This window comes from Girardinichthys multiradiatus, chromosome 7 (assembly GCF_021462225.1).
Source record: "Girardinichthys multiradiatus isolate DD_20200921_A chromosome 7, DD_fGirMul_XY1, whole genome shotgun sequence".
Lineage (NCBI taxonomy): Eukaryota > Metazoa > Chordata > Actinopteri > Cyprinodontiformes > Goodeidae > Girardinichthys > Girardinichthys multiradiatus.
In genome coordinates this window covers 12,448,843-12,460,782 of record NC_061800.1, presented here as the reverse complement: position 1 = coordinate 12,460,782, position 11,940 = coordinate 12,448,843, and the positions used below count along the sequence as shown (strand labels likewise).

At 39.3% G+C, this 11,940-nt stretch overlaps 1 protein-coding gene and 1 long non-coding RNA gene across 3 annotated transcripts in view; one reads left to right on the top strand and one right to left on the bottom strand.

Moving 5' to 3' along the window:
- Positions 1–1,139: 1,139 nt before the first annotated feature.
- hao2 (hydroxyacid oxidase 2 (long chain)) lies at positions 1,140–11,232 on the bottom strand. Its single transcript, XM_047371514.1, has 8 exons — positions 11,212–11,232; positions 5,935–6,087; positions 4,790–4,941; positions 3,043–3,326; positions 2,518–2,736; positions 2,013–2,171; positions 1,601–1,670; positions 1,140–1,495 (listed from the first exon to the last, which is right to left on the bottom strand). Exons 2-8 carry the CDS (start codon positions 6,063–6,065, stop codon positions 1,440–1,442), a joined length of 1,071 nt encoding a protein of 356 aa, XP_047227470.1. The 5' UTR covers positions 6,066–6,087; positions 11,212–11,232; the 3' UTR covers positions 1,140–1,439.
- Positions 4,960–11,940, top strand: part of LOC124871900 — a 50,848-nt gene continuing 43,867 nt past the window's right edge. For both annotated transcript variants that reach the window (XR_007039150.1, XR_007039149.1), the window contains exon 1: positions 4,960–5,498. This is a non-coding gene — a long non-coding RNA (uncharacterized LOC124871900). The remainder of the gene's footprint in view (positions 5,499–11,940) is intronic.

Below are 11,940 nucleotides of genomic sequence, written 5' to 3'. Positions count from 1 at the left end.
TATTTAACATAAAAGTCAAAAAGCATTCTGATCTTTAAACAGGGGGTTTTATTTCACTTTCATACCTGGACATGTGTGGGTGTCTAACGTGATTTAGAACCACATAACAGGTTGATTAGGTTGGAGTCAGATTTGATGATACCGTTTATGTTTAAAGATTTATAATTCAACTTGTTCAGATGACAGACAAACACCAATCTGGAATTTTCTAGTTTTGATGTGTCCATGTTTAAACTACCTGACCCAAACCACCCTGCTCAGATTAAAGGCAATTGGTTACAATGTTCAGGAACAATGTTGGAACCACAGAGCCTCAAGCCTGCTATGAACTAGAAACTGCTGGAAGACCACTTCCACCTTACACTGAGAACATGGGTAGAGCAGTTTTACCTTAATATGGACTGACTAAGAGGGACTAACATTTACCTTTCAGACTTCAGTAAATGTTGCAGCTGCACACATGGGTTACCTAAAGGTCTTCTGGAGAAAGGTATAATGGTCAGACCACAGAAAATTGAGCTGTTTGGCCACATGACAAGAACTATGTTTGTAGGAGTCATGGTGAGCATTTTAAGCCGAAAAACACAGTACCAACTGTCAAGATTGGTGGTGGTAGCATCATGCTACTGGTGTGTTGCACAAGATAGAGGAAATAACGAAGAAGAGCTACTATCTCCATATTTTTTACTTCATCTCAACTCAATAGGTGGTCACTTGAAACTTGGACTCCACTGGGTGCTGAATCAAGACAAAAATCATTAGCACACATCAAAACTACTTTTGGAAAGAATGAAACAGGCTAATACTGAGCTACTGGACTTCACAAAACCCTGAGCTCATTGGTGAAAACAGCAATGTAATGTCTGGAAACCAGCCAATTTCAATAAGCTTTGCAAATTTGACCAAGATCAGAGGTCAAACATCGAGCCAAAGTCAGAGCCAGAAGCGAGTTGATGGTTACAAAACACAGACATTCAACCAGATATGATGCATATATTTGTGGATGTATGGAACTGTACATGTGTTAAAAAAGAAATCAGAAAACAATTATTACAAAAGTTACAAACCTTTTTCTCCTCAGTAGGTATTTATTCAATCATAGGTATTAGCAGTATTTTAACAAACATTGTTAAATCCTTTTCTGTTACCAAAGCAAAAACACTTTTATTAATTGATTTCTTAATCTTCCACTAACTCTCTTTCTCACAACATTCTGTCACTCATACAATGAGGGAACATTACAAGTCTGATGTCAGGCAAAAGCTGTGAATAAAATATTAGGGCAGTTTCCATGTCCTGTGATTTCCTGGAAGAAATGTGTTCCGAGGTCAACCAGGCTTGATGTTTTCATCATTACATCTCAGGCTTAGTTTAATTCAGGCCAGAATCCTTCTAAATTGGTGCCATCATCATCTTGTAGACCGCCCTGTGCTGCCATGTCAAAGTTTGGAAAACTGAACCAGGTTCCTGTTGATTTCAGCTACATTTCTGCAACCTGTATCGGGTCAATTATGATAGAAAAAAGACAGTATCAATTAAAATGATCAGTGTATTTTAGCAGCTTCTGTTTTGGTCACTAAAGCTTGTATGTCAGACTGACCTGCTAAAGCCATGGAAAGACGGAACTCATCATTCAGGATCTGAAGAACTTCCCTTACTCCTTCCTCCCCCTGACAAATCACACAATAGATAATTACTGCTTCTCTATCACTGTAATGTATCAATCCAGCAACAACCAGCACTTATAAACTTTAGTTTTCAGTTAGATTTCATCTAAGAGAGGGGAAAAAACGTGACCTTACTGTTAAAATAGGGACATGTTATCATCAAAAACAACACACCAAGGCTATGGCTGCATGAAACTGCCAATGACCTTGTTCATCTGTGTATTAGGCTAAACAAAAGAATGAACACATAACATCCTTACATAACAATTAAATTCAAAAGTCAAGAAGTGTCCTAACTCATATTTTTAAATAACCAGTTACACACACAATATCACACTGATGTACCTTGTATGCAAGGCCCCACACTGCTGGACGGCCAATGAACACACACTTGGCTCCCAAGGCCAGTGCTTTTAGGACATCACTTCCTGTCCTGATTCCTCCATCTACATAAATCTCAATTCTGCCTGCCACCACGTCCACAATCTCTACCAGAGCATCAATCTGTTTGCAACAGAAGGGAAGAAATATTGAGACAGATATTATCAGTCCTGTCAGAATGGTGTTATCAGTCTCGTCATCCATCTTCAGAGGGCTTTTCAATGTATAGTAAATATTATATTCTGTTAAATGACAATACTGACCACAAACTTTAACTGCTGTTAGCTTTCAGGAATAACTAAAACAAGTCCTTTGCTGGCTCACTCTTCTTTTTACGTAACTTGGCTCAATACATTAATTTGTACAGCATCAACTAATTTTAATTATCATACAATCCTTTTTTATCACACTGTTTAGATTAAATTTGTTTTATAAAGTTAAGTAATGAGAAATGTGCTTTAGAGTTTACTGATGCCGGGCCGCCGTCCAGCTGTCTCCCCCCATGGTTGGACACAATTATACCCTGGACACCGTGCTCCACGGCCAGCTCAGCATCCTCCTTGGTCAGGATGCCCTTGACAATGATGGGAAGGCGAGTGATAGACTGTAGCCAGTAGATGTCCTTCCAGCTGATAGAGGGGTCCAAGGTGTTGGCCGGGATCCCATACTCCTCTGGGACACTCGTCTCCTGCTTATAGTGCAAGTGCATCAAGAATAGAAGCTGTAAATGTTCACTTGTAAAAATCCATTGTGGTTGTAGTATGGGGCACTACAATAAGTAGTATTTGTGTTAAATAAGGAAATAAAAAAAATCTAATGTATAGCCTTTTAAATTGAATATCACATTAGAAACTATGGAAATGCAAGCCTTGGACAGAGGCAGGATAGTCTATCTTGACCCTTGTCCTTCTAACTGTGACTCAACTGCTGGTACACAGTTTCTTGTTAACCCTTTGTCCTGCTCTGCTGTTCCATACTGTAAAGCTATTCTTACTTGGAACACTCCCTCAAAGTTCTTGACCTTGAGGTGCGGTGGTAGCCTGAACTGGTTGCGAATGTCGTTGCGGCGCTTTCCAGTGTATGGGACATCGACTGTGAAGACCAGGGCCTTGTAACCGAGTGCTTCCACCCGATGCACGAGCTGCTCAGACAGCTTCCTGTCCCGGTACACATAGAGCTGGAACCAGCGGTAACCGTTGGGCGCTGCTGCAGCGATCTCCTCCACAGAGCAGGTGGAGTACGTGCTGGTGATGTAGCAGGTGTTGAGGGCCTCGGTGGCTGTGTGATGAAATCATTACTACAGTCATTGATGGTGGGACTTTAACTAAAGGTGGAAAATGTAGCAAACATTTGTGTACAGCCACTTTTATTCTGAACTCCCTTAATAAAATCCAAAGCAAAATATACTGTAGCAAGGTGCTGTTCTACGTAGTGTTGACTCAGGGGGCTGAAAGAAAATGCACACCACACTTTCCTAGGTTTTATTTGTAAAATGTTTAAATTCATGGACCACTTTCCTTCCACATTTCAGTTATACATTGAAGTTTATGGTTGCAAAGTGACATAAGATGTAAAAGTTCAAAGTGCATGAATACTCTTGCAAGGCTCTGTAGATTAAAAACTGCAATTTGGATCAATAATTTGCGTTGGTACTGGTTTGGTACTCAATTCTGCCTGTAACCTTATGAGTTACTTTCATGGGCATAAAGAACACAGTATGTATTTAGGGTAGAACATGCTATACTGATATTAGTTACTACAGAAACAGCAGATACAGTGATGATAGTTTAAAGGCACGGTTAATACTTTTAATAAACAGGAAATCAGTGATGCTAATTTGTGAAGCTTCCAGTTCTGAGTCAGTCTTTGTGAGATAAAGGCCAAACACACCTAATCTAAGCTGTCAATACTTCCCTCTAGTGTTTGCTATGTGTACTACCACTATTATTGAATGAAGACTTTCTGCAACAAGCAAACTGGATGGAGAGACTAACACAAGCTTATATAGATTTTTTGTTATAGAGTCAAAAGCTTTTTATACAACTGCAGTCAGTACATGGAAAAGTGTACAAGCAAAGACTGAGTTAGGTTTTACACAAACAGACAAAAAACAAAAAATACAGGCTTCAGGGTCTCCATTTACTGTAATTTGCAACAAATCGTAAATAGCAGCATTTAAATTAAAAATACCACACCTGTCCTAAGAATTAACAGGTATGAAAATATAGCTAATGTATGAATGAATAAACAGACTGAACACTGAAACATACTTTAATACAAAAGGCAAGATATGTTCACAAATAGCTATCCGGGTTCTCTTAATGACAAGCCAAATCCTTTCACTGAATACTTTCTTTTTCATTCTCTATCATAACAACTCAGCACAACCTCAATGATGTGAAGGTTTGGCATCTGGATAAGACTGGGCCAAGCCTTTATTTTGCTTCTATCTAGATGTGTGTTTTCTGCATTAGCAGTGTGATCAATGATCACTGTCCTTCACTGTCCTGACTATTTTTACTCTCAGCAAGAGGTATTTTATAGAGGACCTGAATCTTATTGTGCTTAACTGAGTAAATTTTTCCATCACTTTTACAAGATTACAAGCTATGGCTAAAATGCAACCTCCGATCACAGAGTATTTAAAGTGAAAGCTTTGAAAGACTTAGGTCTGACTCTTTGGAAACAACGGTTTTGGAAATCTTTCAGCTCAACATCACACAAACACAACCATAACTCACCGCGAGCTGTGGCTATCTCTCCTTCCTGCCAGGCCAGGCAGTGGAAGGCTGTAGGTGCAATACCAACGGGAAAGCTCATTTCTGTTCCCTGCACTGTGGTGCATGTGTCACTGACTAATACGTCCCGCAAAACACGAGGCCTCAAACGGATCCTGGAGGTCAGAGAAAACAAATCAATGGGACTGGTCCCCTTTGAAGGCAAAGTATTCAAGGCAGTTTAGAAGACCTCACATAATTATTTTGTAATTCATATTGAAGATGTTAAAGTGGTAGGTGACAAGGTATAAACAGCAGTGTAATTGTATATATACTGGGTGGGGGGAGTCCACAAAATATTGTTAATAGGTCTCTTAAACCAAACCAAACCACTAAACTGTTTTCTACTAAAGCATTTACATTTAATGATTTTTTTCAGGGCTTGAGAATCTTTAACATGAACCTCTCGCATCTCTAAAGAAATAGCTAAAGAGCTGGTTATTAAACCTATTGAATGATGATCACAGGGAGACTGTCAGCTTATCCAACATAGTTTTTCTTTGGTCTAACAGGTCCAGGAGCAAAACACAATCATCCCTCTTCCCAGTGACACTCTCCAGGTCTTTCTGAGGACTCCAATGCAAAACCTTGTCAGAGGGAAAATACAGTCCCTTCATCAAGCTTTGGGTCTGGCCTGAGGTCTCCTCCCAGTGGGCATGGAAAACCTCCAAAGGTAGGTGACCATAAAGTGCCTGACCACCTGAGCCCTCATAGCCTGTAGAGGAATCCCTTGCTAGCTAGTAGTTTCCACATTCTCGTTCTTTTATTTATAATCCAAATGTCATGACCACGGGTCAGTATGATCTTGAATGTAGGTAGATGGGTAATTTGAGGGCTCAGCTCTTTCTTCACCACCACTGGTCAGGGGTCAGACTCTGATTCAAGCGATGCTCACGTCTGCAGTGATGGAAAAATCATGATCCTTTATTTCATAGGGGAAGCGACTTGCAAAAAGGTCCCTCTGTCCTAACAGTGGGTCTGGCTAAAATGTAGCAATGAGTTAATAATTATACAACTTCGCATTAATACACACTGCTCTGAGAAGGCAAAGGTCTGTAAAAACAGCGCAAAGTCCAAACAAAAATCTGCGTCAGTAAATGTTCAACTACCTTTTGTAAGCCAGCAGATTGTCATCTCTGGTGCAGCATTCGTCCGCTCCAGCTGCATAATAATCCCAGATGGCCTTTGAAAGATGTTCCTTTGCGTACTCCTCAAAGTCTGTGAGGCATACCATGGCCATCTCTGCACAATGAGCTGCTCCACTGCATGGGAGAAAAATTCACCTGGTTTCATGTGTTTGCTGAGGCACATTTAATAAAACACCAGACAGACAAAGTTGTAGCCAGAAATATACAGGGGTTGGACAATGAAACTGAAACACCTGTCATTTTAGTGTGGGAGGTTTCAAGGCTAAATTGGACCAGCCTGGTAGCCAGTCTTCATTGATTGCACATTGTACCAGTAAGAGCAGAGTGTGAAGGTTCAATTAGCAGGGTAAGAGCACAGTTTTGCTCAAAATATTGAAATGCACACAACACTATGGGTGACATACCAGAGTTCAAAAGAGGACAAATTGTTGGTGCACGTCTTGCTGGCGCATCTGTGACCAAGACATCAAGTCTTTGTGATGTATCAAGAGCCACGGTATCCAGGGTAATGTCAGCATACCACCAAGAAGGACGAACCACATCCAGCAAGAGGAAGCTGTCTGAAAGGGATGTTCGGGTGCTAACCCGGATTGTATCCAAAAAACATAAAACCACGGCTGCCCAAATCACAGCAGAATTAAATGTGCACCTCAACTCTCCTGTTTCCACCAGAACTGTCCGTCGGGAGCTCCACAGGGTCAATATACACGGCCGGGATGCTATAACCAAACCTTTGGTCACTCATGCCAATGCCAAACGTCGGTTTCAATGGTGCAAGGAGCGCAAATCTTGGGCTGTGGACAACGTGAAACATGTATTGTTCTCTGATGAGTCCACCTTTACTGTTTTCCCCACATCCAGGAGAGTTACGGTGTGGAGAAGCCCCAAAGAAGCATACCACCCAGACTGTTGCATGCCCAGAGTGAAGCATGGGGGTGGATCAGTGATGGTTTGGGCTACCATATCATGGCATTCCCTTGGCCCAATACCTGTGCTAGATGGGCGCGTCACTGCCAAGGACTACTGAACCATTCTTGAGGACCATGTGCATCCAATGGTTCAAACATTGTATCCTGAAGGCGGTGCCGTGTATCAGGATGACAATGCACCAATACACACAGCAAGACTGGTGAAAGATTGGTTTGATGAACATGAAAGTGAAGTTGAACATCTCCCATGGCCTGCACAGTCACCAGATCTAAATATTATTTAGCCACTTTGGGGTGTTTTGGAGGAGCGAGTCAGGAAACGTTTTCCTCCACCAGTATCACGTAGTGACCTGGCCACTATCCTGCAAGAAGAATGGCTTAAAATCCCTCTGACCACTGTGCAGGACTTGTATATGTCATTCCCAAGATGAATTGACGCTGTATTGGCCACAAAAGGAGGTTCTACACCATACTAATAAATTATTGTGGTCTAAAACCAGGTGTTTCAGTTTCATTGTCCAACCCCTGTACACTAATGAGGCATAACATTATAATCAGTATGGGCAACCTGACTTGTCTGCTGCTACGTAGCTCCATGAAGAGCAAACTGTAATGCACTGTGTATTACATACAACATTGTTCTGTCAGAACCAGCTTAACTCGTTTACTTGCTGTTGGATTGGTCCCCTCACTCTGACCATCCATTAGTAATAATAAAAGATGATCAGTTGTCAGAGTTAATGTTAACACTATGCTAACACATTAACTCTGACAACTAAATATTCACTTGCAACCTAATATATCCCACCCATTAACATGTTCCATGATGAAAAGACAATTAGTTCAATTTACCTGTTAGTGGTCATAATGTTTTGCCTGATCAGTGTATGCTTTTTATTGTAGATTTAGTCACCAGACATGACTCACCACGTTGCATTGGATAAATAGACAAAAAAACTGTCTTATACAGATTTTGCATGCAAACAAACCATATTGAAACCATAATGACGACAAAATATTTATTCCAAGTAGTCAACAAGATCTTTTGTTTTACTGCCAATTTTATATTAAAAAACAAAAATTTATTTAAGGAGACATTTTTGAATAAAGGCAGCACACTATGCATGTTAAGTTTAGGATAAAAAAAACAAGATGTACAAGGTAAGCAGCAAAACTTACCACAAATGAGTAATATGTCATAAACAGAAATCCTCTCTCCTGACTGAAACAATGATCAGGAATGACTGAAATTGCAAAATAACTGTCTTAGTAATTCAGTCAATCAGTAACTCTCCAGTCGTCCGTCCACTCTTTGACATGTGAGCAACACAGCTAATTTTTTTTCCCCTGCTTTTGTTTGCCAGTCCTCACCACCGTAGTGTTGCTTTTGGCTCAGTCAGAATGAACTTTCATAGAGAAGCTATGAAAGAGTATATCTGACCTGAGGGTGGTCCCTGCTTTTGTTGTGTGTACACAAGCTAGAAATGTGCTGATGGCGACTTCAGCCATAGTGAGGACAAGAGGTGTCCAAAACAGTGTGTACATTGGCTGCTGTCATGTAAATACAGGACAATGTCAGTTATTGCTTTTACACTTTACTGTATTTCTATTACTCCTCCAACTTTTCACTAGTTTGTCAACTAAACCACCCAAAAAATATCCACAAACACGGCAGCAAAGATTTGTATTGTTAAGTGGGGATGCTTAAAACATTGTTAGTGGTCGTGAGTTAGAGAAATAAAAAATAATTCTGCTAAAACTAAATATCAAATAATGTCAAAGACAAGCTAGCACCTCCAGCACAACTAACTACGCCAGGAAGCTAGAAAAGTATTAGCTTAAAACTTCCATGAGACTCATTGTTTGCTCACATTTATTGATAATTGCACGGTGGTAAATATTGTAGAGAGATGATTGTAACGTACCTAAGAATGTTATTCTATATACACTATATTGTCCAAAGCACAACTCCTACAAATCATTAAATTCAGGTTTTATAACCACACTACTATATTATGGAGGGCCAAAAGGGACAAAACTAAATAATTAAATATACCATTCACTTATGATATGCACACTTAAATAATTAAATGTCCCCTTAAATAAATAATTAAATATACATTTTGAATTATTAAATACATTTTTAAATGAGATTTGTTTCATAAATTAATTTACAAATAAATATAATTATTTCACTCAATATTTATTTATGACTCCCACGCAGCAGTGTCATTATAGAATAATTTTAACTGTTTTAAATCAAATCAGTCTTTGACCCAGGACTGGATTTTGAAAAATAAATAAATAAATAAAATAATCAGCAATGTATCTGTGTTGAAGAACAACAGTAGGCTAGTCACAATGTATACAGCACATAGAAAACATTCCTTCTTTACAAAAGTTCAATGAAAGCTACCACAATGCTACCACTACAAGTAAAGATACGCATACATTTGTTGCACCTTACAGCTGTCTCACCTCTGCTACTTTAGGAACTTAACATGTCTTTTTTACTACCATCCCTATATTACACTTGGTAAAATCAGTCACTTAACTAGATTCATTTTAAGCAGTCTTCTCAGAAAACTTAAAAAGTTTCAGGAATCCTTTATTTCATTAACTTAAGACAAATATAAAACGTGTTAGCATAAGTTTCAACAAGCTGCTCCAACCTCTAGCAACATACACTATTTCAGTTCTTTGGCTTGTTAAATGTCCTTTCTTAGTTACATCATAAACTGGAGAATGAGCAATTTTAACTAATATGAAACCTCTTCAGAAGCTCTAATAGCCTTTGTGGAAAAACTGTAAAAATAGTCCAAAAACAATGTGACACATCCAACTTATTTAAAATGTGTGACAAATATGAAAAGAACATTCAATCTTTAACTAAACCACCAGAGATCTTCTGCAAACCACAATTTGTAGATTTATATTTCTACTTTGTTGTGATATAACCTATGTGTGTTAGTCAGTATAAGAGCAAAATGCTCTAGTTTCCTTTCTTCATGTAATTTTGCCTTACTGGTAAGCCACATTTTCAGTAAAGTTACAGTTGCAAATTGTAAAAATAGACCAACAAATAAAACATGGTTAAAATATTAACGTTTAATTTAACATGTATTGAAACTGTACTTATCTGATAAAACTCGTATTTTAATTAGACTGAGAAATGGGCTGATGACAAATTTAAGGCCAACTTTACCTTTGACCTGCCCTGATCAGTGCTCGGATGGTCAGAAATGAAACACTCAACCTTCTTCTGAGCAGTAAATGCTCCTTACATAGTCACTCTGATTGTCTTTGGTGTTGAAACTGTTACTGATTGAAGAAGACTCAATTATGTATTTTCTGTACCAGTAAGGTGTTTGAAAACAACAAAAGGTGTTTGAAGCTTCTAGAAAGAAATTATTTTCTCTGGAGAAATGCCTGATGTCCATCGAGGCTGCCACAGGAAGGAACTAGACTTCAGTAAACAACAGGGAGCTGAATGTAGAACAGCAAAGTTGTTCTGTGTAATCTGTCATGAAACATGCTGGAAATATCACAATTAAGGTGAGGGTCTACATTCTCTGCAGGTATTACACGCACAGACTGCTGTCAGTAATGCTAATTGTGCTAATTGCTAAAGATACCAAAGACCATTTACATATTAAATCTGTAATTGTTTTGTTTAAACGAAATGTGCTGGATGATGGACTCGTCCGAGACATCCAGGACCGTGGGCCATGTGGACCAGGGCTGGGAACCTTTGCTCTAACACACACAGTTCATCACATCCATAAATCTTTCTATCTTGGCCCATAGAACAATGTCGTGCTGTAGCGACTCTTAATTCGCTTCAATACGGTGTGTTGAAGCATTGGAACATCTGAAACTTACAGGCTGTAATGGGCAAAGACCAGGGTAAGGAGAACTGTTTCCATTACAAACGTTTCCAGAGTAGTTTTCAGCTATGAACACATGAGGGCAGTGCAGTATTGACGAAAGCTTAAAATGCCGCTTCTCAGCTGTGTGGCAGATTAACAATGAGTAAACCTTTTTATATCATCCATGATTTTGTCGACAATCCACACACTTTAGTCTGCTCTTAAAATACACACCAATAAGCTATAACTGATAGGTCACACATTGTTTACTGCATATTATCACAAAGCTCTGATGAGGCAGATGGTTTATTGTTTGAAAAAACAATCTGTTAATTTTTGTGTTCAGCAGTTTAAAAGTGTTTGTTTAGGCTCTCTGTTACAAACAGGCAGTGAAGCTAAATGTCTGGCTTCTTTTCTAGTTCTATACCTGTTCTATGTACCTGTAGGTTGGTTGCCTGGTTTTGATTGTCAGCCTCTGTTTGCCATCTGTGAAAGGTGTCAGTCATTTAGAGCGAGTAAATGGCTGCTGACAGGACATTGTTCAGGTGAACTTCTGGAAAGCATGGCATTTGACATTCAATGTTCAAAACTACTATTATCAACATAAAGATTTACTTAATTTCTGTATTTTAAATCTGCTTTCACAGGGTACCTAATCGCTCTTAGGCTCTGACATCTTCCTGGTATCTTTTTGATGCCATTAATTTTGCCAATAGTAAAATTCCTGTCTGTCTTAGTGGGATTTGTGCTAAAATGAAATGACTGTAATACAGAAGTCTAATAAAGAGCACACAGTGTCATCAGCATACTAACTAAAGTGGATGAAATCAGTCTCTTACCTGGTGTCGAGCTGTTTAACAGGCCTACAGCATGTGTTGGCTCACCTCTCATGTGACAAGGTCATGTCACAGGGCAGTCCAGCCCCCACCCACCCCCACACCTCTCTTCTCAACCCCCACTCACTGAGAGGCTCCACCCACTCCAACTCAAGACCAGCTTAGCTGCTTGTCAGCACTCACAAAAACAAAACCTGGTCCAGCTAAACGATAGACACTTCCTGTATTTTTTTTCCTATCATACAACTTTTAGACTTTTCGTACCCTCCTCTCTTTTGTTCCACCATGCTTGCTTCTTCTTCATTGGTTCAACTCTCCTCGTTTCTTTACTTA